The sequence below is a fragment of the Sus scrofa genome, chromosome 6 (assembly GCF_054392235.1).
Source record: "Sus scrofa isolate SSC_HxYL_T2T_F1_AM1 chromosome 6, Sscrofa_HxYL_maternal_Yorkshire_Landrace_v2.0, whole genome shotgun sequence".
Taxonomy (NCBI): Eukaryota; Metazoa; Chordata; class Mammalia; order Artiodactyla; family Suidae; genus Sus; species Sus scrofa.
In genome coordinates, this window is record NC_139388.1 from 54,702,222 (window position 1) to 54,729,725 (window position 27,504).

Genomic DNA, 27,504 nt, shown 5'->3' on the forward strand with positions numbered 1-27,504 from the left:
ATTTCCCATGAGCCTCTGGGCCCAAACCAACCTCTGTTTCTGCGTCCCTTTCCCGTGTCTTCAAGGTTTTTGGACTCTGCGCGGTGAGTTGGTCGTGTCCCTGGAAGTAGTCAGCGCCAGGTGGGGGTGGGAGGGCTCAGTTGACTTCAGAGCGGGATCAAAACCTGCAGGAAGGGTGGGCGTGACACCGCGAGGCGCTAGAAGTGAGAAGGCCCCGGGCGCGGATAGGGCGTGTCGTGCCTGGATCCTCAAGCCCGTGTTTGAGCGAGCGGCTGAGAGGTTGTGTGTGACAGACGGCGTTACAAGGCCGGGGGGGATGTCTCTGTAACGGTGTCTGCGGCTGGGGATGTGTGATGGGATGATGAAAAGCGTGGCCTTGTTTGTCGGTGTGGTTTGCTTTGGCCCGAGGCTCTGGGTTCCCTCTAGACTCTGTTAGGGGTTGCTAAAGTTAAGTGACCGTAAGACAGGAAGTCCTGTAGGAAGCCCTAGAATGTACGTCCAGCAGGAAGGCACAGATCTAGTATTGGGATGAAAATTTGACATCTAGAAGAGTCCTCGTGGCAGCCTTCTGGGAAGACATGGTGCGGAGGTCTCAAAGGTAGGAAAAATTACCTCCTTGAGGGCCTGCTCCATGTTTCAGAGTCTTTACCACCAGACCTCTGCTCCCAAGAATTGCTGTCAATTCCAGCTTCCCTTTTTCCTCCTCATTTTTTTTTGTTAGAAATTGAAGTATAGTTGATATAAATGGTGTGTGAATTTCTGCTGTACAGCAAAGTGACTCAGTTATATATATCTTTACATATGCATTCCTCTTCATATTCTTTTCCATTATGATTTATTTCAGGGTATTGATTATAGTTCCCTGTGTTCTACAGTAGGACCTCGTTGTTTATCCATCCTTTGTATAGTAGTTTGCATCTGCTAACCCTAGACTCCCACTCCATCCCTCCCCTCCCCCTTCTCCCTTTAGGCAAACACAAGTCTGTTCTCTGTGAGTCTGCTTCTGTTTTGTAGATAGGTTCATTTGTGTCATATTTTAGTTCCACATGTAAGTGATATCATAGGGTATTTTTGTTTTTCTTCCTTTACTTAGTATGATAATCTAATTCCATCCATATTTCCAGCTTCCCTTTTAATTCCGTTTGTTTACATGTGGATGAAGGCAGATGTGGCCCTGGAGAGTGTCTTGTTTATGTTTTGTTTTGCTTGTTTTTAATTAAGTCTGTTGGTGTTCCAAGAAATACTGATGTCTTAGGATTCCCCGAAACCCCCACCCCCTGGCCCTGGCATTGCTGTGGGGTTTCAGAGAAGGACCCTGAGGGGGAGGAGGAAAGAACTGTTGCATAGTAAAGTATCAGGGTTCAGATGAATTTGTGTTTTCTTTTTATTCAGACAATTGCTTTGTTTTTACCTTTGGTTTTTAGATCATAAGAATATTTGCTTTCTTTGGCCTGAAATATCTTGACTAGTAGTGTCTATTGTGGGTCTTCCTTCTGGCAAATGACCCACCATGCTGGTGCATCACTCTTCCCAGAGGCCCCCATTGCCCTTTTCCTCAGTTAGTAGCCATCTGTTCCTATGGCAAATTGTTCAGATTCTCCAGTACGTTCTCCCTTTCTGAGCATCCTGATAGTTTAGAAATACATCTCCTAGAAATTAATGTTAGAAATTTACTTTATTTTTATTTATTTATTTATTTATTTTGTCTTTTTAGGGCGGCACCCATGGCATATGGGAGTTCCCAGGCTAGGGGTCGAATCAGAGCTGTAGTAGCCTGCCTGCGCCACAGCCACAGCAACATCAGATCTGAGCCGTATCTGTGACCTACACCACAGCTCATGGCAACACTGGATCCTTAACCCACTGAGTGAGGTCAGGTAGTGAACCTGTGCCCTCAGCGGATACTAGTCAGATTCATTTCTGCTGAACCATGAAGGGAACTCCTAGAGCTTTATTTTAGACTATGATTATTTGAAGAGATTAGCATTTAGGTTGTATTTAAGACAAATTTTTGTTTGTTTTTATGGCCGTACCTGTGGCCTATGGAAGTTCCCCGGGCCAGGGATTGAATCTAAGCTGCAGCTGAGACCTTTGTCACAGCCGTGGTAACGCCAAATCCTTTTAACTCAGTGGGGATCAAACCTGCACCTCCAGTGACCTGAGCCGCTGCAGTAGGATTCTTAACCCATTGTGCCATAGCAGGAACTCTGACAGATATTTTGTCTTTTCCACAGTCATGATTTTAAAAGCAAGGCAAGGTAGGAGGGGATTGATTATTTAATAAATTACAGTGCTGTGAGGCTTTTTAGGGCAGGAGTATGATCGAGCTTTGAGCACAGGAATTTGCAGTTTGCACCTACAAGGGTGGAGACATTCAGATGATTTTCAGGTAGAAATCTAGCATTGCTAAACATGAGTTGTTTCAGGTCCAATTCTCTGTGGGTTGTGAGAGGCAGTACTGTGTTGTGGTTAAGAGTGAGGCTCTGAATCTAGAGCATCTGGTATAGTGGGTTAAGGATCTGGTTTCTGCAGCTGTGGTGTAGGTTGCAGATGTGGCCCACCTTTGATCCCTGGCCTGGGAATTTCTATAGCCTGCCTGGGAAAAAAAAAAAAAAAAAAGCTGTATTTTTATTCTTTTTTTTGTTTTGTTTCCCCTATGGGCATGTTTGTCTGGTTTTGTTTTTGCAGAATGAAATCACAGTAATTGGTTGAGGACTCTCTAGCTTTTGGCTTGAAAAAGAAATTCAACTCAGATTTAGGTTTGACTTTAATCTTGAATGGGTAGAAAGAAGAGCACTAGGGGATTGCTTTCTTAATTTACAGCTTTTAGAAAAAGAGAAATACCATCTAAAAATTAATGACCAGAGCACCAAGGACAGTCTTTCAGAATTAGATTATTTTAAACTTTATTTCCACAGAGAATAGCAATAATCTCTACTCTATGGCTGTCTTTAAAAAATCTATCTGGGGAGTTCCCATCATGGCTCAGTGGAAACAAATCCAACTAGTATCCATGAGGATGCAGGTTCTATCCCTGGCCTCGCTCAGTGGATTAAGGATCCAGCGTTGCCGTGAGCTGTGGCATAGGCTGGCGGCTACAGCTCCAGTTCACCCCCTAGTCTGGGAACCTCCATATGCATCGGGTGCAGCTCTAAAAAAGCAAATAAATAAATAAATAAACAAGAAAGAAAAGAAAAAATCTATTCTACAAGTAATGTTTCCGGGATAGGTATTAGTTACCAGATGTTGAGTAAGAAGACTATAGTTATAAATATTAAACCACCATGCATGGAAGAACAAGATTGAGCCTCTTGGTTAATGTTCTGAGCTTGATATCTAATTGGGTCATATTTTCTGAGCCGGCTTTATAATGCTGAATCCTGTCTCTCTATCTGCAGCTTCTGGGAGGAGGTGATATTTCCTCTGTATCTTTCTGAGAACCTGTTTTGCTCATCTTGTTATTTAGGAAGAATAGCGGCATCAACTATAAATTTTAGTTAGCATTAAAAGTAAGCTGGCCTAGGAGTTGCCGCTGAGGTGCGGTGGGTTAATGATCCAGCTTGTCTGTGTGTTATTGCCAGTTTGATCCTCGATCCCGTGCAGTGGATTAAGAATCTGGTGTTGCTGCAGCTGTGGTGTAGGTTTCAGATGCAGCTTGGTTTTACACCCTGGCCCAAGAACTTCCATATGCCACAGGAGCGGCTGAAAAAGGGAGGAAGAAAAAGTAAGCCGGCCTAAGCAGCACAGATTCTATTATGAGAAAAATGGAAAGAATGGCATTAATTCTCTTTATTATAATGGGCTAAGGGACAGTAGTCATCTTTGTCTTGAGTAATAATGGATAAAACTTAAGCAGTTGTAAACCATTCAGTATTTTATATAGATTTTCCCAATATTCAGTGCAACCAACTGTGGTGTACATTATTCTTATCCCTCTTTTATTGACAAGGAAATAGAAGTGTTGAGAAATTGGTACCCATCAAGCTCAGATTTATATCCTGAAAGTCTCACACCAGAGCCTTTATCTCGATTTCAGTATACTTCCCACATTACATATCTTTACAAACCTGTCTGTCTCACTAAGAAATTGACTATGCATGTCTTTCTTCACCAATTAATATGGTCCATTGCCATCATAACTAATGAGGGTATAGTAAGCCATAATTTATTAAACTCTTTGCCTGCTAGTATTACATAGTTTCTAATTCATGGTTATCATAAGTTATTTTTGGTTGAATATCTTTGTGTGTACATCTTGTGTACTTCTCTAGGTATTTAAGGATTCATTTCTAGAAATGGAATTTGGGGTAAACATTTGATCCAAATGTAAGACCCTGAGATAGTGTACTGCTTGGGTGGTGATAGAATAACTAAAATACATAATTGTTACCTTTCAGACAAGAAAGATGAAATAATCATAGAAATAAGTTTAAGGCAGCCAGTAAGAAAAGCCGATAAGGCAATTCAGGTGCCAGTCTTAAGGACTCATAGGGGAGTTCCTGTCATGGCTCAATGATTAATGAATCCAACTAGGAACCATGAGGTTGCGGGTTCGATGCCTGGCCTTCCTCAGTGGGTTGAGGACCCGGTGTTGTTGTGAGCTGCGGTGTAGGTTGCAGACGCGGCTCGGATCCCTCGTTTTGCTGTGTCTCTGGCACAGGCCGGCAGCTACAGCTCCGATTAGACCCCTAGCCTGGGAATCTCCATATGCCGCAGGAGCAGCCCTAGAAAAGGCAAAAAGAAAAAAACAAAAACAAAAACAAACAAAAAAAAACCTTTGTAGGAAGCTAACTATATGCAGTACTGTTGGGTCATGACCAACTTTGTGGAGGCACATGGAGTTTATCCTGTGAGTTTTATGCCTTAGGGTTTTTATCCTGCTAATGTTAGTTACAAGTGAGGTACAGTATTAGGTGATTCAGCAGTTATCCGAGGGTGTATCATGTCTAAAAAGACAGGTCCAGATGAAAAATAAACCCATATGGAGCTGAGTGATGAGTGGATGGAGGGGCTGGTGGCCATGGGGCTGGAGCGAGCATGGGTTCAGCAACCTTACCTGTCCCCATTCACCAGTGGTGATTGGCAGCATGTCAGGCCGAGAGAGCTGCCGTCGGAGGAACATGGCTCAGAAACTAATCACAGGAGTTCCCGTCATGGCTCAATGGTTAACAAATCTGACTAGACCATGAGGCTGCAGGTTCAATCCCTGGCTTCGATCAGTGGGTTAAGGATCCGGGGTTGCCATGAGCTGTGGTGTGGGTCACAGACACAGCTCGTATCCTGCGTTGCTGTGATTCTGGCGTAGGCTTGGCAGCTACAGCTCCGATTAGACTCCTAGCCTGGGAACCTCCATATGCTGCAGGAGCAGCCCTAGAAAAGGCACAAAGACAAAAAAAAAAAAAAAAAAAAAAAAGAAAGAAAGAAAGAAAGAAACTAATCACAGCCAAGTGCCTGTGCTTTGTTCCACTGGCTGCGGATTTTATGGAGACCTTTGTAGAAATGGCCTGTGTTCAGCATGCTGTAAAGACATCTTCAAGGACAGAATAGTGGTAATGGTGGGGTAAGCCCATCGGCACCTTCTGTCAGTAGTCTGTCTGGGGCTTTATCAGCTCAGTCAGCATTAGCCTCTGCCTCTTCATCTATGTGGCCGAGCCCTGTATCAAAGCAGTCACTTTTATCAGAATCTGTAGCGCCATCCCAAGTGGACAGCGCATCTGGACAAAGCACTACCTGAAACAGAAGATCTTCGAGGTTTGGTATCAGAAGCATCACAGCAGCCATCTAAAGAGCAAAGCAAGTGTCCTGAAAAACCAGATCAAACAAAGAATCTCTGTTTCATGTGTGGGAAGAAAGTGGGACTTTTTTTTTTTTTTTTGGTCTTTGTGCCTTTTCTAGGGCCGCTCCTGCAGCATATGGAGGTTCCCAGGCTAGGGGTCTAATCCACCAGCCTACGCCACAGTTCACAGCAACGTGGGATCCAAGCTGAGTCTGCAACGCACACCACAGCTCATGGAAGCACCAGATCCTTAATCCACTGAGTGAGGCCAGGGATCGAACCCGCAACCTCATGGTTCCTGGTCAGATTCGTTAACCACTGTGCCACGACAGGAACTCCGAGAGTGGGACGTTAATGCTGGTATGGAATCTTTTGCTGTGGTGTGCACCATTATCAGATGTACACAATTGCTCTTACCATTACAAAGCTGATGCTGCTAAGAAAATCAGAAAGGAAAATCCAGTAGTTGTTGGTGAAAAGATCCCGAAGGTAACTCCTGCTAGAATACAAAATCCTTTGACCATCTGCAAACTAAATATTGACTTGAGGTTTTAGTAATTGAGAATGTGGAGCACTGCATCTTGGATAGACCTCATGCATGTCATCAGCAGAATAGATTTTTGTTTTTGTTTTGAAAATGACTCTGAACATTTATTTCCATTGCAGTTTCTGTGGCTGAAAAGACTTAAGTAAATTTTACAAGTATTATCCTTTTAAGATCATTAAAAATGTTTTTTTTTGGGGGGGGGAGTTCCCGTTGTGGCGCATTGGTTAACGAATCCGAATAGGAACTATGAGGTTGCGGGTTTGGTCCCTGCCCTTGCTCAGTGGGTTAAGGATCTGGCGTTGCCGTGAGCTGTGGTGTAGATTGCAGATGCGGCTTGAATCCCGTGTTGCTGTGGCTCTGGCGTAGGCCGGTGGCTACAGCTCCGATTCGACCCCTAGCCTGGGAACCTCCATATGTCGTGGGAGCGGCCCAAGAAATGGCAAAAAGACAAAAAAAAAAAAGTTTTGTTTTTTTTTTTTTTTTTTTTTTTTCCTTTTTTGGGGCCACACCCATGGCATATGGAAGTTCCCAGGCTAGGGGTTGAATTGGAGCTACAGCTGCTGGCCTATGCCACGGCCACAGTAATGCCAGATCTGAGCCTTGTCTGAGACTTATATCACAGCTCATGGCAATGCCAGATCCTTAACCCACTGAGTGAGGCCAGGGATCGAACCGCATCCTCATGGATCCTAGTCAGGTTTGTTACTGTTGATCCACAATGGGAACTCCAAAATCATTTTAATTTTAGTTGAGTGCAAAGGGCTTTTATAACAAATGTGGGAGTTCCCGTGTGGAACAGTGAAAATAAATCTGACTAGTATCCATGAGGATGCAGGTTCAATCCCTGGCCTAGCTCAGTGGGTCGGGGATCAGGCATTGCCATGAGCTATTGTGTAGGTTGCAAAAGCAGCTGGAATCTTGCATTGCTGTGGCTGTGGCATTGGCCAGCAGCTGTAGCTCCGATTTGATCCCTAGCCTGGGGAGTTCCATATGTCATAGGTGCAACCCTAAAAAGAAAAAAAAAAAAAAGTGGTGAAATTTTGGAGGGTTGCAATTTTCCAGTATTAAACATTCATATATCAGATTTCTCTGGTGGCTCAGCGGATTAAGGATCTGACGTTATCACTGCTAGGTATAGGTTCGATCCGTGGCCTGGGAACTCCTGCATGCTGTGGACACAGGCCATCCTCCCCTCCCATGCATGCATTAATCTTGCAGTTTATTTTCTCACTGTGTATGTAAATATTGCTTTTCTCTACAACATGATTTCTCTTTTGATAATGCCCTTTAGGGCATGACTAGTTATCGATAACTGAATGTATCTCAAATCATTCTGGCCACTTCTGTTTTTCACTAACAGAGGTTATACATGTGTTAGCATATAGTTTCTTTGCACCTACTATTTATGTCTGAATCATTTGTCACAGGAGAGTGTGTGCTGGCAAGATTCTAAGTTTTTGTGTTTTTAAATTTTTTTGAGCAAGGGAAGGAGAAGCTGTGCACTTCATTGCTGACTGCATTTTCTTTCAGATTGTGTTCACCGGTCTGCATGTATATGGTATGAAGAATGATCTGAAGTAATTGTTCTGTATTCATGATTATCCACCAGTCTTTCATTAAATAAAAAATAAAACCATAAAAAAATAAATAAACCCATTGTCAAAAGATGTGAAAAGAAGCAGGAAGTATACCCATGACATTTCTTGGGGGAACTTCAGCCATTTTTTCTAGATAGGACCTGAGCATACATAGAAATCATATAGTTAGTATAATGCATGGCTGTGGTCAAAACAATTAGGCAGAATACCCTAAACAAAAAGAACATTTTGATCTCAATAAGAATATATTACATTATTGTATATAGATGTGTAACTTCAGACATTTTTTTGGTCTGTTGATGTCTGTCAGTCTTTCTGTATTGATATATGTGTATATGTAATTTATAATGATACTTTATAATGATACTGTAACTTTTCTTTCTTCTTTCTTTTCTTTCTTTTCTTTCCTTCCTTCCTCCCTCCCTCCCTCCCTCCCTTCCTTCCTTCCTTCCTTCCTTCCTTCCTTCCTTCCTTTCTTCTTTCTTTCTTTCCTTCCTTCTTTCTTTCTTTCTTTCTTTCTTTCTTTCTTTCTTTCTTTCTTTCTTTCCTTCCTTCCTTCCTTCCTTCCTTCCTTCCTTCCTTCCTTCTTTCCTCCTTCCTTCTTTTCTTTTCTTTCTTCAGCTGCACTTATGGCATGTAGAAGTTCCCAGGCCAGGGATTGAACTTGACAACACCAGATCCTTAACCACTAGGCCACCAGGGAACTCCATCTTTTTTTTTAAATGGAACTCCATTCTAATTTACAATGTTGTTAGTTTCAATTGTCAATGAAGTGATTCAGTTATATATACATTTTTATATATATATACTCTTTTTCAGATTCTTTCATAGGTTTTTACAATATAACGAGCATAATTCCCTGTGCTACATAGTAGGTCCTTGTTGTTTACCTATTTCTTTCTTTTTCTTTTTCTTTTTTTTTTTTTTTGTATCTTCTAGGGCCGCACCTGTGGCATATGGAGGTTCCCAGGCTAGGTGTCTAATCGGAGCTACAGCTGCCAGCCTCCACCACAACTCACAGCAACACGGGATCTGAGCTGCGTCTGCGACCTACACCACAGCTCACAGCAATGCTAGATCCTTCCCATTGAGAGGCCAGGGATCAAACCCGAAACCTCATGGTTCCTAGTCAGATTCGTTAACCACCAAGCCACGATGGGAACTCCAGTTTACCTATTTCATGTATAGTAATGTGTATATGTTAATCCCAAATTCCTAATATAGCTCCCTCTGTATACCTGTTCTTTCTGTTGACAATATATCTTGATTATTTTCCCCAACTTAGCATAGTTTCATGATGTTGCCCTGCATGGATATTCTGAATGGATTAAGAAGTCAGCTTTCGGGAGTTCCCGTCGTGGCTCAGTGGTTAATGAATACAACTAGAAACCGTGAGGTTGTGGGTGCGATCCCTGGCCTTGCTCAGTGGGTTAAGGATCCAACGTTGCCATGAGCTGTGGTGTAGGTTGCAGACGAGGCTCAGATCCCGAGTTGCTGTGGCTCTGGCGTAGGCCAGCGGCTACAGCTCTGATTCGACCCCTAGCCTGGGAACCTCCATATGTCGTGGGAGCAGCCCAAGAAATGGCAAAAAGACAAAAAAAAAAAAAAAAAAAAAGTCAGTTTTTGGGCTCAGGCAGTTGTCTGAGCAGTTTAGACATCCTGCTGCCCCTGTGTGTTGACCAACTCTTTTCAGCCCTGAGCTCCTGGAGGATGTCTTGGCTTGGACCATGTAGCCCCTTCCTCAGCCCTGAGAAGTAGGAATGGAGGGAGCAGCATCTGATCTGGGCAGGACTGAATAGTCCAACCTCAAGCCTCTATCAGCACCCCCAGAGTTGGGCAATACCAGGGTTTGAGGTGAGAGTGTGGATTCCATAGAAGGTGTATGGGACATGGGGTGGAAATAAAAGCTACATTAGCTTAAGTCAGAACAGGGTCACTGAAGCACCTCTGGTCTAAAGCTTCTTCTTTTTTTTCTTTTTAAGGCCACATCCACGGCATATGGAGGTTCCCAGGTTAGGGGTCGAATCGGTGCTGCAGCTGCTGACCTACACACAGCCCCAGCAATGCAGATCCAAGCGATATTTGCCACCTACACCACAGCTCTCCGCAACGAGGGATCCTTGACCCACTAAGCAAGGCCAGGGATTGAATCTCTGCATCTTTGTGGATGCTAGTCAGGTTCTTACCTGCTGAGCTACAACGGGAAGTCCTAAAGCTTCTTTTTCCTTCCACAGCTCTGGCTTTTCTGGACGCTGCTTCAGCAATAGAGGAACCCTATGGAACATTGATCAGTTCCTCCAGTTCTAGAACCATGACTGACGTAAGTTGGTATTTCTCTCTCCTTGAAATGTGATTTCTTTTTTTTTTAGGTCACATGAATCTTTTTCTGAATTATCCTAAAGCTTTCCGCTAAACAGAACCCCACCCCCAAACCTGCTTCTCAGTTCCTCCGATTCTAGTGAAGGCAGATGCCAAATAGCCCCGAGTCTTCCCTCAGTGTCTTTTCCAATCAGTGCCATCATATTCATCAAACACACTACTGTGGCTCAGTCTTCTGCCAAGAGCAGTGAAGGAATGGAGGCTTTTGAAGGAAATACTTGACCGTCTGTCACAGAATAATGCAAAAAAATATAGTGAAAAATCAGCACACTTGTATTTATATCCAGGGAAAACCAACAGTAGATGGAGTTCATCTTTCAAAGGCACAAAGAGGATTCATATAAGTGGAGGAGGAAAGAGGAGAGAATGAGACTGCAGACATTTGGGAAGCAACAGTTTTCCTTTTTAGGCTAAGATGCTGATTAGCAGGCAACGAATACAGAAGCCACTCAGGATACTCTGCCCTCAACCAGCTGGACGGTGCCCCAGAGAACAGTGTCAGCACTCTGTGTGTTCTCCAGAAGAGCTCCGGGGTTTGACTGGGATGTATCCACATCAGGCTGTCTTGAGTCTTGCCATTGTTACTGCTCCTGGCTTTGCTTGGCCAGGGCGGCCCCATTTCCCTGATTGGAATTTCTCATTCCCACGACAGGCCTGCGGTGTGATGACTTAGTGATGAGAGTCCCTTTGGACCACCCAGACAAACTTGCAGCTTCTTTATAGACCTGAGCTTTCCAGAGAAATAAGGTGGAATTTGGGATTTTTGGTCTTCGCCTCAGTTTGTAGGAGCTCACACGCTTTGCGAGCTTTCAGGGTTAGAGCAGGGAATGAGTGGGTCTTTTCCGGGGATTCTCTAATCAGTTAACCCCAGTGTCAAAGTCCATTTCGTTATTGACCAGGATGGACATCTCTGTCGTGCCTAATACTCTCTAGCAGTGTCCTCCCATCTGGGAACAAGGAAGGTGTTATGTATCTTTTTAGGGCTGCACCTGTGGCATATGGAAGTTCCCAGGCTAGGGGGCAAATCGGAGCTGTTGCTGCTGGCCTACACCACAGCCCCAGCAATGCCAGATCTGAGCCGCATCTGTGACCTACATTGCAGCTCACGGCAACGGCGGATCCTTAACTCACCTGAGTAAGGCCAGGGATCGAACCTCTGTCCTTACAGATACTAGTCAGGTTCGTTACTGTTGAGCCATGACAGGCACTCCAGTGATGCACATTCTTAAGTACTGGATGATCATATACTCCTAGAATCAAGAAAATCTTTAGAAGTTTTGCTCAAGCTAAATGTATGATAGTTATTAATCCTATATATCCACATGATGACCTGAATTACAGCTAATAAAGACATTTTATATATTCAATTCATCATCATAAGAAAAAATACTTAAGATGTAATCTTACAGAGTGATTCACTTGAGGCTTAATGATAATCCTTAACTTAATGGAAATCATTTTTCTAAAATAAAGAGATTTTATGGTACATTTGGGAAAAAGTGGAGGTTTTTTGTATTTCTTAAAGGGTATAGCAGTTTCTTAAAGATGATATAGCAGTTCACTTTTGTAAAGAATTTATGGGAGGTTGGAGTTCCCATAGTGGCTCAGTGGTTAACGAATCCGACTAGGAACCATGAGATTGCGGGTTCGATTCCTGGCTTTGCTCAGTGGGTTAAGGATCCGGGTTGCGCTTGGATCCCACATTGCTGTGGCTCTGGTGTAGGCTGGTGGCTATAGCTCTGATTAGACCCCTAGCCTGGGAACCTCTATATGCCATGGGAGCGGCCCTAGAAATGGCAAAAAGACCCCCCCAAAAAAAAATTTATGGGAGGTCCTGTTGTGGGTCACTGGTTAACAGACCCGACTAGCATCCATGAAGACGGGGTTCAATCCCTGCCCTCGCTCAGTGGGTTAAGGATCCAGTGTTTCTGTGAGCTGTGGTGTAGGTCAAAGGTGCGGCTCAGATCCCGTGTTCCAGTGGCTGTGGCATAGGCTGGTGGCTACAGCTCCATTATGACCCCTAGCCTGAGAACCTCCATATGCCACCATTGTGGCCCTAAAAGACCAAAAAAAAAAAAGAATTTATAGAGTTCCCACCATGGTGCAGTGGGTTGAGAATCCAACTGCAGCGTCTTGGGTCACTGTGGAGGTTCGGGTGCAAACCTCAGCCTGGCACAGTGGGTTAAAGGATTTGGTGTTGCTGAAGCCATAGCTTAGATTCAGTTCCTGACCCGGGAATTTCCATATACCACAAGTGCAGCCATAAAGTTAAAAAAAAAAAAAGAAGAATTTATGAAGCAGGCACATAGCAGGTTTATGTATATATATACACCCATAATTACCCCTATCCCTTTCCCCCGCAACACACATTATTATTTTTTTTTTGCCTATGCCCACAGCATATGAAAGTTCCTGAGTCAGAGATTTAACCTGTGCCACTGCTGTGACCCAAGCCGCCTCAGTGACAACCCTGGATCCTTAACCCACTGCACCTCAAGAGAACTGCCGCCTCCCCCCACAACATAGACTCTTTTTATTTAATAGAAGAGAAACTGGGATTATTTTATACATTATCAGACAGGTCTGGATGGCTGCATTATCTCACAGTATTTCAGCAAGTTTTTTCTGCTGTTAACGAGATTCTTCTAGAACATGTAGACCCTCTGCTTTAGTTATACTAATTTCCTTACTTTTCCCTACTTGTAAGTCTCACAGGCCTCCAGCTGACCTGGTTGTTATATTTTCCTCTTCTTATAGTTTATCCTTCATAATCCTCTTTTTTCCTCTTGGAGATATTTTCTGAATTTCTTTAATTTATTTTCTTTTTTTGTCTTTTCTAGGGCCGCACCTGCGGCATATGCGGGTTCCCAGGCTAGGGGTCCAATCAGAGCTATAGCTGCTGGCCTACACCACAGCCACAGCAACGTGGGATCTGAGCCGTGTTTGGAACCTACACCACATCTCATGCCAACACTGGCTCCTTAACCCACTGAGCAAGGCCAGGGATCGAATCCCCAACCTCATGGTTCCCAGTCGGATTCATTAACCACGGCACCACGACGGGAACTCCAAGTTTCTTTAATTTCATAAGTAATTAATGTGTGGGGTTTTGGTCTTAGGGCTCGGTGACCTTCAAGGATGTGGCCATCAACTTCTCTGCGGAGGAGTGGGAATTCCTGGATTCTGCTCAGAGGGACTTGTACGTGAACGTGATGTTGGAGAACTACAGCAACTTGGTCTCGCTGGGTAAGGTCCTCGGCCTGAAATCATGTAGAACCTCCTCTCTGCAGCCTCAGCTTTCTCCCTGGGAGTTACAGGGCTCTCTGCAGGTGAATGTGTCCTCCCTGTTCTCAAAGGAATGTTTTGATACTTGTTGGCTTAGAAATTAAGCACCTTGCTTTTGTTATTTGTTGGGTTCATTGAGCACCCTGATCTTCCTCCCTCTGGCCTTCTCTTCTTTAATGACCAAGTCGTGGGGATTGCATGATGGGGCGCTTATTTCATAGCCACTGTCAAAGAAACCAGATCTCATACTGTGCTTAGCTTCAGCATTTCTGTTTGTGTCCTGGCTTTGAGTCAAAATGTAGTTCTCGTGTCTGAGGAACCAGAGAAAGGCCAGAGCAGAGTTCATGAAGGAGGGAGAACCAGGAAGTCAAGAGAGCCGGGCAGGGCCCAGGTGACAGGCAGTGTTGTTGTCGGTTTGAGGGAAGAATTTGGATTGTTATCTCAGTGCTTAGACATCACGATTTGGTTTTTGTGGGCTTTTAGCTTTTTTATTATTAAATATCATGCAAATGTCCATCATCAGCTTCTGCCAGGGCTTGTTAGAAATGCAGCTTGTCAGGCCCTACCCCAGACCTGCCTGCCGGACAGAATCTGCATTCACACAAGATCCCCCGGTGATTTTTATGCATATTGGAGAATCACTGCCCTTTGTTATATTCTGACCCACAAATGGGGGCGCACAGTTGGAAACATGGTCCTGATATACTGTTGCTTTCATACCAGAGCCTCCAGTTTATATAGCGGCGGTCGAGTGAACACAATTCATGTCATACTAAAGGAACACATTCCTTTACTTCCAACATAGTTGAAGTTGAAATTACAATCTGTGAGCTTGGCATTATACAAAGTTGCATCCTACACTGAATTAAATCCTAAAAAATATCTCATGAAACTTGTTTTCCTCTTAGCAAAATAACAATAGTGACAGTAATGATACTAATAATTAACATTATGGTGGCGTTCCTGTTGTGGCTCAGTGGTTAATGAATCCGACGAGGAACCATGAGGTTGTGGGTTCAATCCCTGGCCTTGTGCAGTGGGTTGAGGATCTGGTGTTGCCATGAGCTGTGGTGTAGGTCGCAGATGCAGCTTGGATCCTGTGTTGCTGTGGCCGTGATATAGGCCGGCAGCTACAGCTCTAGTAGGACCCCTAGCCAGGGAATCTCCATATGCCACGGGTGCGGCCCTAGAAAAGACAAAAATAAATAAATAAATAAATAAATAACATCATGCTTACCAGAAACAGGCCCTGTTCTAAGCAGAGCAAATACATTAACTTATTTAACTTTCACAACACCCCCTTGAGGTAGGTACTGTTTTGTTTTGTTTTTTTTGACCATGTCCACGCATATGGAAGTTCCGGGGGAAGGGATCAGACCCTTAGTTGCAGCCCTAGCCACAGCAGTGCCAATGCCAGATCCTTAACCTGGTGAGCCACCAGGGAACTCTGGTAGGTACTATTTTTAACCATTTTTATTTATTTATGTGTTTATATATTTATTTGTCTTTTGTCTTTTTAGGGCTGGTGTACCTATGGCATATGGAGGTTCCCAGGCTAGGGGTCTAATCAGAGCTGTAGCCACTGGCCTAAGCCATAGCCACAACTATGCCAGATCCGAGCCACGTCTGCAGCCTACACCACAGCTCACAGCAGTGCTGGTTCCTTAACCCACTGAGCAAGGCCAAGGATTGAACCTGTAACCTCATGATTCCTAGTCGGATTCATTTCTGCTATGCCATGATGGGAACTCCTTTAACCCTTTTTAAAGGTGAGATTTCTGAGGCACATACAATTCAAGTGACCTCGCAAGGTCACTGAGCTGGTGAGCAGCAGTGGCAGCAACTGAACCTAGGAAGCCTGGCTCCAGAATCTGTATTCTCAACCACTGTGTTCTGTCTTTTCTAAAGAGACAGAACCTCAGCAAGACTAAAACTAGATCATTTTCCTTACATAAGTAAATAAATAGATAAATAGTATCATATAATGAAATATACTCAGGAGAGGGAAACAGAGTATGAAAAAGAGTATGAAAATGATGGGAATTGATGTGGCTACTTCAGACACGATGGTCAGGGAGAGCTTTCCTGAATAGAGATGTGAAGCCTGGGGTCAGGTTATGAGTACCTGGGGGAAGAATATATCAATCACTGTGAACAAGTGCAAAGGAACCTGATTGGAAGGACTCTAAGAAGGCCAGGGTGGAGTTAATAAAGGGGTGTGCACTACAAAATTGGGTCAGGGAGGTAGGCAAGTGCTAAATAGTATGTAATTTTGTTGTTGTTGTCTTAGGAATTTGGGTTATTTAGTTTCTTACTCTGAAACAATTCATATGTCTTTCCTTGTTTCTCATTTATTGTTATTTTTTAAACCTTTTTTAAAAAATTGAAATATAGTTCATTTACAATATAATGTTTCAAGTGTACAGCAAAATGATTCAGACACACACACGTATGTATTTCAGATTATTTTTCATTATAGGTTATTACAAGATTCTGATTATAGTTCCCTGTACTATAGAATGAATCCTTGTTCCTTATCTATTCTGTGTATCAGTAGTGTGTCTTTGTTAATCCTGTACTCCTAATTTATTCCTCCCCCTGCTGTCCTCTTTGGTAACCATTAGTTTATTTTCTATGTCTGTGAGTCTGTTTCTGTTTTGTATATAGGTTCATTTGTCATATTTCTTAGACTCCACATATAAGTGATATCATATACTGTCTTCCCCTCTCTGACTTTCTTCACTTCCTTATTTTTAATTAATTTCTTAATTATTTTTTGTCTTTTTAGGGCCACACCCACGGTTTATGGAAGTTCCCAGGCTAGGGGGTCAAACCAGAGTTACAGCTGCCAGCCTACACCACAGCCACAGCAACTCAGATCTGAGCAGCATCTGTGACCTACACCACAGCTCACGGCAATGCCGGATCCCTGACCCACTGAGCAAGGCCAGGGGTCGAACCCATATCCTCATGGGTACTAGTTTCATTCGTCTCCACTGTGCCACAACGGGAACTCCTGGGGTGCGTGTATCTTTTTGAATTAGAGTTTTTATCTTTTCAGGGTATATGCCCTGGAGTGGGATTGCTGGATCGTGTGGTAGCTCTGTTTTTAGTTTTTTTAAGGAACCTCCACACTATTTTCCCAGAGCAGTCGTACCAGTTTACATTCCTACCAGCATCGTAGGGTGATTCCCTTTTCTCCACACTCTCTCTAGTGTCGATTATTTGTACACTCTTTGACGATAGCCATTCTGACCAGTTAGAGGTGATACCTCATTGTAGTTTTGATTTATATTTCTCTAGTAATTAGTGATAGTGAGCATCTTTGCATGTGCCTCTATGTCTCCTTTGGAGAAATGTCTGTTTATGTCCTCTGCCCATTTTTTGCTTGGATTGTTTGGGGTTTTTTTGATACTGAGTTGTATGAGCTGTTTGTATAGTTTAGATATTAACCCCTTGTTGATCACATCCTTTCCAAATATTTTCTCCCATTTCATAGGCTGTCTTTTATTTTGTCGATGTTTCCTTTGTTATGCAAAAACTTTAAGTTTGATTATGTCCCATTTGCTAATTTTTGCTTTTGATTCTTTTGTCTTGGGAGACTGATCTAAGAAAATATTGCTATGATTTATGTTCAAGAATGTTTTGCCTCTGTTCTCATCTAGGATTTTTATGGTGTCATATCTTCTATTTAGGTCTTTTAACCATTTTGAGTTTATTTTTGTATATGGTGTGAGGGAATGTTCTAATTTCATTGATTTACGTGTAGCTAGCTGTCCAGTTTTTCCAACCCCACTTGTTAAAGAGACAGTCTTTTATTCATTTTATGTCTTGCCTCTTTTGACATCCATTAATTGACCATAGATGTGTGAGTTTATTTCTGGACTCTGTTCTGTTCCTCTGATCTGTATGTCTGTTTTTGGTGTGTGTGTGTGTGTGTGTGTGTTTTCTGCACCTGTGGCATTTGGAAGTTACCAGACCAGAGATTGAACCTGAACCTCTGTTGTAATTTGCACCACAGCTGGGGCCATGCTGGATCCTTAGCCCACTGAGCCACAAGGGAACTTTGTATATGTCTGTTTTTTAATGCCAATACCATGTTTTTTTGATCACCATAGCTTTGTTGTATTGTCTGAAGTTGGAAAGAGTTATACTTTCAGCATTTTTCCTCTCAGGATTGCTTTGGCAATTCTAGATCTTTTATGGTTTCATATAAATTTTAGGACTATTCTAGCTCTGTGAAAAATGAGACAAACAACAATGAAAACAACCATATAAAATCTATGGGATACAGCAAAAGCAGTTCTAAAAGGGAAGTTCATAGCAATGTAGGCCTTCCTTAATAAGTAAGAAAAATTTCAAATAAACCAGTCTACTATCTAAAAGAATTAGGAAAAGAAGAACAAACAAAATCCAAAGTTAGTAATATAAAGAAAATAATAAAGATCAGAAAGGAAATAAATAAAATGGAGATTAAAAAGACAGTAGGAAAGATCAATAAACTGAGAGTTGGTTTTTGAAAAAGATAAATAAAATTGACAGACTTTTAGCTTGGGCTCACCAAGAAGAAAAGAGAGAGAACCCAGATAAACAAAATAAGAAATGAAAGGGGAAATAACTGGTATCATAAGAGGAATACTATGAACAACATAGTATTCGTTGGAATACCAACAAAAGTCCAGTACTGGATGGCTTCACTGAGCAATTCTACCAAACATACAAAGAACTTGTATCCTGTCAAACTATTCCAAAAGACTGAAGAGGTGGGAACACTCCCAAATTCATTCTCTTAAACCACTGTCACCCTGATACCAACACCAAAGACACTAAAAAAAAGAAAATTACAACCCAATATCTCTGATAAATATAGATGCAAAAATTCTCAACAAAATATTACCACAGAGAATCCAACAATACATAAAAAGGATGATCAAGTTGGATTCATTCCGGGGCCTCAAGAATGGTTTAACACACACAATCAATACGATATTCCACATTAACAAAAGAGAAGATAAAAAACATACAATAATCTTCATAGATGCAGAAAAAGCATTTGATAAAATCCAACATCCATTCATGTTTATCCATTTGATAAAGTTCTTACCAAAGTGGGATTTGCAGGAATATATCTCAACATAATAGACACCATTTACTACAGACCCGCAGTGAACATAGGCTTCAGTGGTGGAAAGCTGAAAGTATTCCTGCTAAATTTAGGAACAAGACAAGGATACCCACTCTTACCACTTCTATTCAGCCACAGTATTGGAAGTTCTAACCGTAGCAATCAGGCAAAAAAAAGAAATAAAAGGTATCCCCTTGGAAGCGAAGAGGTGAAACTCACTATTTGCAAATGACATGATACTCTATATAGAAAACTCTAAAGACTCCACACAAAAACTGTCAGAACTAATAAATGAATTCAGCTACAGGATACCAAATTAAATTTATTGCATTTATTTATACTAACAATGAAATATCAAAAAGAAAGTTAAAAAGAAATCTCATTTCAAGTCTTGTTAAAAAGAGGTCCCAAGGAATAAACTTAACCAAGGAGGTGAAAGACCTAGATACTGAAAACTATAAAACATTTATAAAGGAAATTAAAAATGATTCAAAGAAATAGAAAGATATCCCATGCTCTTGGATCGGAAGAATTAACACTGTTAAAATGACCATGCTTCCCAAAGCAATCTACAGATTTAATGCAGTCTCCATCAAAATACTCATTCCTTGTTACTTTTGAAAATTCTAGGCCTGTTATTTTGTGCAGTATTCCTCAGTTTGGGTTTGTCTGCTCTTTCCTCATGATTAGATTCAATTCATGCATCTTTGGCAGGAGTAGCACAGAACTGACACTGTCTTCTGCTTGCATTCTGTCAGGTGGAGCAAATGATTTGTCATTATGGATGGTACTTACTTTGAACATTTGAGTTTGGTGGTGTCTACCAGCTTCCTATCTTTGGAGTTTATATTTTTTCCTTTAATGAGGCTTTTGTGAGGAGGAACTTTAAGACAGTTAAATATTGTCTTCCTCCTTAAAGTTTCAACTTATTCATATGTTTGATTTCTGGTCAGTGGGTGGTAATATGTTCTTCCCATTATTTATTTCAAAGACTGGATCTGTGGGAACCCTCTCAGTGATGGGTTCTGTGTCCCTTGGCATGCCACCATCACACTTAAAGTACCTCCTTACTGTCTGACACAACACCATGTTCCAGGCTCATTTTGCATTTTCCATGCTCTAGCCCTAAAGTCAGCCATTTGTTCAAGATGATCTGGTTGCATTCAGTTGAGAATGGTATTTAGAAGCCAAATCTGGGCACTAAATTTGCTCATTGCTGCCAGGGGACAGCTGTCCCTAGGCCCTCTCATTGGACAGAGTAGGGAATATATTTATATGTATACATATGTATATGTGCACACACATATACATCGGTAGATTTAAACCCTTAATTCACACAGATAACCCCAATTCTAATTCAGCACTGCAGATTTCACTGGAGATTATTCACTTTGCATATTTCTAACTCCCTTCTCTTAGACTGAAAAACCTGGGTTGCTATAATGGAATATATTTGCTGTTGACCATTGTACAACATGGTTTTGAACTGTGGAGGTCCAGTTTTATGCATATTTTTTTGATAAATATACAGTTGACCCTCTTATTTCCATGGGTTCTGCATCCATGGAAAAGGAGGGCTGGCTATGGGACTTCCCATCCTCAGATATCCGTGGTGGGTTCTGGAACCAGTCCCCTGAGGATGCCAAGGGCTGACTGTACTCACTTGATCAAACCCTCTACGTGTAACGAGTCTTCCATTACCGCCACCACTACCACTGCCTTGATTGTGTGATTGCCTTTCTAGTCCTACTTGGGCTATAACCCCCCCTCATGCCAGGTCATTCACTCACAGACACTTGTCTTTCTCTGCTTGCATTCTGGCTCCTAATATGGGATCACCCTTTTATACTGAAACCCTCCTCGTGCTGATTGACCTTCAGTACCCTGCTCTGGGCTTCATTTTATTAAATCTTGACCCTTGAGGATGCATTTTTAAAAATATTCCATGTGATGAAAGTGGAAGTCTTCATTAAGCTCTTCTGCTGTAACTAAAGTGTGATAGTTGCCTTGGAGAACAAACCCATGCCATTGTTTGAACTGTGAGTTAAACTGCTTTTTCCCCCCTGGAATACCATTTATTTCTTGAAAGAATGTCTGACAGACAAATTATGGTTATTCAGACTTGGGTAGTTGGAAAACCTTTTCTTGCGAATGAACCTGTCACTTTAAGAACACCTGAAAGTATTTATTGCCAATGATAAAATTCAAACTTTCAAGTAAAATTTAGAATTGTATGAAACATATCCATTATTTATTTACTGAACTTCATAGCTTCCTAATAAATAAAAGCTTTTCTGATGAGATAAATGGTATTGTTAACATGTGATTTTTTTGATATTGTGTAATGAAATATGATATTTCAAAGATCTACATAACTCAGTGAACTGTTATTTTCACATGACTCGTGCATGATGTTGTAAAACTATGCATGGATAAAAATCATCCAGGAGTTCCTGTCCTAGTGCAGCGGAAATGAATCCGACTAGGAACCGTGAGGTTGCAGGTTTGATCCCTGGCCTCGCTCAGTGGGTTAAGGATCTGGCGTTGCCATGAGCTGTGGTGTAGGTTGCAGACTTGGCTTGGATCCTGTGTGACTGTGGCTGTGGTGTAGGCCGTCAGCTGTAGCTCCAATTTGACCCCTAGCCTGGGAATCTCCATATGCCAAACAAACAAAACAACAACAACAGAAAACACCACTTCTCTGTAGCCACAGCAGAAAACAGGATGGAGGCTTCTCAAAAAACTAAAATTAGAACTGCCATATGACCCAGAAATTTCACTCCTGGGTATATATCCACAAAACCCCAAACACTAATTTGAAAAGATATATACACCCCAGTGTTCATAGCAGCAGTATTTACAGTTGCCAAGATATGAAAGCAACCCAAGTGTCCATCAACAGATGAATGAGTAAAGAAGATGTTGGAGTTCCCTTGGTGGCGTAGTGGGTAACGAACCCGACTAGGAACCATGAGGTTGCGGGTTCCATCCCTGCCCTTGCTCAGTGGGTTAAGGATCTGGTGTTGCCGTGAGCTGTGGTGTAGGTTGCAGACGTGGCTCGGATCCCGCGTTGCTGTGGCTCTGGCGTAGGCTGGTGGCTGCATCTCCAATTCGACCCCTAGCCTGGGAACCTCCATATGCCGTGGGAGCGGTCATAGAAAAGCCAAAAAGACAAAAAAAAAAAAAAAAGAAGATGTGGTATATGTATTCAATAGAATACAGCTCAGCCATAAAAAAAGAATGAAATTTTGCCCATTTGCAGCAACATGGATGAGGGCATTATGCCAATTGAAATAAGTCAGACAAAGACAAATAATGTAAGATATCACCTATATGTGGATTCTGAAAAATACAACAAACTAGTGAATAAAACAAAAAAGAAGCAGATTCAGTTACAGAGAACAAAATAATACCAGCGGAGGGGAGCAATATAGGGGTCAGTAGAAGAAGGGTTATTATGAGATTATATGAAATCATGTGTGTGTTGTACAGCACTATAGAATTTAAAGAATCTTTAATAAAAAAAGAAAACCCACCACTACTCAAGTTTTACTGTAGTATCAAAGAATGACATCCACAGATATCCATCTGAACAGGCTCATAGACTATTCTGCTATTTTGTAATTACATATCTGTGTGTGTTTTCTTCATATGCATCAACGAAAATAGCATTGCCACAGATTGAACACAAAAGCAGATGTGAGAATCCAGTCATCTTCTGTTAAACCAGATAGTAAAGAGTTTTGCAAAAGATTAAAATACTTCACTTATTTTTTCCTTTGGAAAATATAATTATTTTTCACAAAATGTTTTACTTATGTTAACATTTAATGATCTATCTTTTTTTTATTAAAAAATTTTTGTTGGCTGTGCCTGCAGAATATGGAAGTTCTCTGGCCAAGGACTGACCCCTTGCCACAGCGGTAACTGGAGCCACTGCAGTGACGCCGCTAGTTCTTTAACCCACTGTGTCACAGTGGAACTTCCAATTTATCATTATTTTAAAATGAATTAAAAATTTTTAAGTTTCTCAGTTTTAATTTCTAATATGGTAAATATCAAAGGATATAACTCACATAAACAAAAGCAAGGTCTTTTTGGTCCTCAATGCTTTTTTTTTTCCTTTCTTTTTAAGGCTGCACGTGTGGCATATGGAAGGTCCTAGGTCGGGGTCGAATCAGAGCTGCAGCTGCAAGCCTGTGCCACAGCCACAGCAGCGCAGGATCTGAGCCGTGTCTGAGTTCACAGCAACACCAGATGCTTAATACACTGAGGGGGATCGAACCCGCATCCTCACGGTTACTATTTAGGTTCGTAACCTGCTAAGCCACAACAGGAACTCCCTCGGGGCTTTTTTTTTTTTAAACATTGGAAGAGAAGTTCAACCTCTATTCATTTACTAACATTGATAAGCCTCACACGAAACATTCAAGTACCAAGTAACCATATGGAAGCCTTTGCGTGGCAATGTGGATTTACTGAACTATTTATTGATGTTAAGTTGTACAAAACTGCACTCCTTCTAGTTTACATTTGGTCACATGTAAGCAGTTGTAATATTAGGTTCCTTAGTTTAAATACTGTGGCATCCCTTTGGATGTATACACAGTATTTACATCCAAATGTTAATGTGTATAAAGCCATAAAACATTGTTACATAAAACAGCTATAGTTAGTGCAGTTTAGGCCGTGACCAATTATCCGTTATTAAAATTACTTCCCATAGACACAGCCACAATACTCATCCACCATTTAATAGCAGAGCCAAATAGACACACATACACACACACTTTTTGGCCACATGCATGGCATGTGGAAGTTCCTGGGCCAGCAGTAACCAGAGCCACAGCAATGATGCCAGATCCATAACCTACTGAGCCACTAGGGAACTCTATAACTCACCCAAAACATTATACAGTCACCAATAGGCAAAAATACTATGTTTACAATAAAAAAATATACAAATTTACCTATGTATGAGCAAGCAAGGAATTCACCAATAATATTTAAGCATATAAGAGATACTGAATCCAAAAAGTTTGATAACTACTGCTCCAGGGTGTGGTTCTTAATTTCATTATGTAGCCTTTGTGAGCCCTCAGATGAATGCTCTGAGGTCTTTCCAGTCAGGCTGGGCTGGCACTCTGGGGTACAACTCTAGAATCTCTGATCATAGTCAGTATCCCAGTCACCCTGTGGAGAGTCACCTTAGATGCTTGGAAATAGTTGGTTGCAGATCCAGGGGAGAATCCCTACATAGAATTCCTGGGCTCCTTTGCAGGGCTTCTTCCTCTAATAAACCTTGAACCACATATTTCAGTCGTCTTGGCACCTCTGATCTCAGATCCTAATATCCTTTGCCCAATGACTTGATTGGTGGAAGAGCACATTTTGGTTTAAGGGACCATTTACACAGAAAGATGAGGGACTTGTTAAAGTGACCTTTGTGAAATCCTCCAGAAAACTGTCGAAGCAGAACATTAAGATCACAAGAGCTTGCCAAGGGGGAGGGGGAGGGGCTGGGAGGGACTGGGAGCTTGGGGTAAATAGATGCAGCGTGTGTTGCCTTTGGGATGGATTAGCAATGGGATCCTGCTGTGTAGCACTGGGAACTCTGTCTAGTCACTTATGATGGAACATGTAATGTCAGAAAAAGGAATGTACACATGTAAGTGTAACTGGGTCACCATGCTGTACAGTAGGAAAAAAATATGTGAGTAAATAAAAGATTAAAAAAAAAAATCACAAGAGCTGAGGGAGTTCCCTTGTGGTGCAGTGGGTTAAGGATCCAGTGTTCTCACTACAGTGGCCCAGGTTGCTGCTATGGTGGGAGTTCAGTCCCTGGTCTGGGAACTTATGCATGCTGTGGGCATGGCCAAAAAACCCCACAAAAGCTGAAAAATCAAAGCTGAGTCCATTGTGGGACAGAGGAGAGACTTGATGCTTAGAAATTCAGTAAGTCTCCTGATTCAGTTCACTTGTGGATATTGTTTTCAATTTGTCTCTTATTTCTACTACAAAGGGCTTTTTTTAGAGTAAAGGAAATAAAATGTGTGGTTTTCTTATTTTCTTCCAGATTGGGAGTCAACATATGAGACCCAAAATACATCTTCAAAAAAGAACATTTTTGAAATAAATTTTTCCCAGTGGGAGATAGTGGAAAGCAGTGAAACCCTTGACCTTGAGGCATCTGTTTTCAAAAATAATTGGAAGTGTGAGAGTGGATTCGAGGAGCTCCAGGGACATCAAGAGGGATACTTAAGTCAAATGATAATCAGCTATGAAAAAGTACCTGCTTACAGAAAACATGAATCTCTTACTGCACATCCAAGTATTCATAAGCAAGAGAAACCCTACATTTGTCAGGAATGTGAGAAGGCTGGTAGTCGTGACTCAAAACTTATTCAACATGAGAGAATTCATTTGGCTGAAAAACATTTCGAGTGTGAAGAATGTGGGAAAGACTTTTTAAGTGCCTATCAACTCACCATGCATCAGAAGTTTCATACTGGTGAGAAACCCTATGAATGCAAGGAGTGTGGGAAGACCTTTAGTTGGGGATCAAGCCTTGTTAAACATGAGAGAATCCATACTGGTGAGAAACCTTATGAATGTAAGGACTGTGGGAAAGCCTTTAGTCGCGGCTATCATCTTACTCAGCATCAGAAAATTCATATAGGCATAAAGTCTTATGAATGTAAAGAATGTGGGAAGGCCTTTTTTTGGGGCTCAAGCCTGGCTAAACATGAGATAATCCATACAGGTGAGAAACCTTATAAATGTAAAGAATGTGGCAAGGCCTTTAGTCGTGGCTATCAACTTACTCAGCATCAGAAAATCCATACTGGTAAGAAACCTTATGAATGTAAAATATGCGGAAAGGCTTTTTGTTGGGGCTATCAGCTGACTCGACATCAGATATTCCACACTGGCAAGAAACCCTATGAGTGTAAGGAATGTGGGAAGACCTTTAATTGTGGCTCAAGTCTGGTTCAGCATGAGAGAATCCATACTGGTGAGAAGCCCTATGAGTGTAAAGAATGTGGCAAGGCCTTTAGTCGTGGCTATCACCTCACTCAGCATCAGAAAATCCACACCGGTGAGAAACCTTTTGAATGTAAGGAATGTGGAAAGGCCTTCAGTTGGGGTTCAAGCCTGGTTAAACACGAGAGAGTCCATACTGGTGAGAAGTCCTACGAATGTACAGAATGTGGAAAAACCTTTGGTAGCGGCTATCAGCTGACTCGACATCAGATATTCCACACTGGCAAGAAACCCTATGAGTGTAAGGAATGTGGGAAGACCTTTAATTGTGGCTCAAGTCTGGTTCAACATGAGAGAATCCATACTGGTGAGAGGCCCTACGGATGTAAAGACTGTGGCAAGGCCTTTAGTCGTGGCTATCACCTCACTCAGCATCAGAAAATCCACACCGGTGAGAAACCTTTTATATGTAAGGAATGTGGAAAGGCCTTCAGTTGGGGTTCAAGCCTTGCTAAACACAAGAGAGTCCATATCAGAGAGAAGTCCTATGACTGTAAAGCCTATGGGAAGGCCCTTGGTAGTGGCTATCAGTTCAGTGTGCATCAGAGAATTCATACCGGTGGGCAGCCTTATCCACGTGAGGACTTTGGGAAGACCTTTACTTACGACTCAAGCCTTGTTCAACATGAGGGAATTCACAGTAATGATAAACCGTACAAATACACAGAATGTGGGGAAGCCTTTATATGGACAGTCTACTCAGATGAGACAGTCGATGCTGCTGAAACTTTATGATTGAAGAACTATGAAAGAACTTGTGTGTGCATACAGCTTACTCAGTTTGAGGAGAAGTCTTATTCTTGAGAAACCTTGTGAATATAGGGAATGTTCGAAAGCCTTACTTACCTGTGTGTGGACAATTTACGATATCAGAAAATTCATACTAGCGAGAAATATTTTGAATATAAGGAATGTGAAAAGGTCTTTAGACTTCTGTATGATCTTATTGAACATCTGTACTTACGTGAAGCCATTTAAATGTGAGGAATGTGTGAAGATCTTTAATTCATAGTACAAAAGTCTCATAAACGTTGGAGGACTTATGCTCGTTAGAAAGTCTTGAAAAGATGTGGGCAGAGGAGTTCCCGTCATGGCTCAACAGTTAGCGAACCCGACTAGCAGCCATGAGGACATGGGTTCAACCCCTGGCCTCGATCAGTGGGTTAAGGATCCGGTGTTGCCATGAGCTGTGGTGTAGGTTGCAGACCTGGCTTGGATCCCATGTTGCTGTGGCTGTGATATAGGCTGGCCGTTATATCTCCGTAGCCTGGGAACTTCCATATGCCATGGGTGTGGCCCTAAAAAGAAAAAAAAAAAAAAAAAAAAAAAAAAGAGAGAGAGGTGAGCAGAACCTAAACTTAATTTGATTCTTGCCCTGAATCTCACTTGTCATCTCTCTAATTAGAGTAGCAGAATATTCATACTGTTCATACTGTGGGAAGATTTGGCTGATGTGGGGGAACACAATATTCTTATGCTCATAAAAGCATAATTTATACCATATATGTTCATTTAGTGAATGTGTCGAAGCTTTCCAACACTATTCAGCCTTTGTTAAGCTCTCCATTATTAAAGTCCATTAGACTGGAGTTCCCATTGTGGTGCAGTGGAAACGAATCCAACTAGGAACCATGAGGTTTGCTCAGTGGATCAAGGATCCGGTGTTGCCATGAGCTATGGTGTAGGTTGCAGACCGGGCTTGGATCCTGCGTTGCCGTGGCTGTGGCGTAGAGCTGGCGGCCACAGCTCC

At 42.0% G+C, this 27,504-nt stretch overlaps 1 protein-coding gene and 1 pseudogene across 1 annotated transcript; both read left to right on the plus strand.

The window, feature by feature from the left end:
* Positions 1-27,343, plus strand: ZNF283 (zinc finger protein 283). Its single transcript, XM_021094487.2, has 4 exons — positions 1-83; positions 10,156-10,241; positions 13,420-13,546; positions 24,787-27,343. The coding sequence occupies exons 1-4, from the start codon at positions 8-10 to the stop codon at positions 26,487-26,489; spliced, it is 1,992 nt and encodes a 663-aa protein (XP_020950146.1). The 5' UTR covers positions 1-7; the 3' UTR covers positions 26,490-27,343.
* On the plus strand, positions 579-6,077 carry LOC146402381 (AN1-type zinc finger protein 6 pseudogene; annotated as a pseudogene).
* Positions 27,344-27,504: the final 161 nt, after the last annotated feature.

Excerpts from the sequence above, each read along its gene's own strand:
- ZNF283 (XM_021094487.2), top strand. The coding sequence starts at position 8 with ATGAGCCTCTGGGCCCAAACCAACCTCTGTTTCTGCGTCCCTTTCCCG. Across the intron at positions 84-10,155 it reads AGGTTTTTGGACTCTGCGCG|CTCTGGCTTTTCTGGACGCT; the intron begins GTGAGTTGGTCG and ends TTCCTTCCACAG. Across the intron at positions 10,242-13,419 it reads GTTCTAGAACCATGACTGAC|GGCTCGGTGACCTTCAAGGA; the intron begins GTAAGTTGGTAT and ends TTTTGGTCTTAG.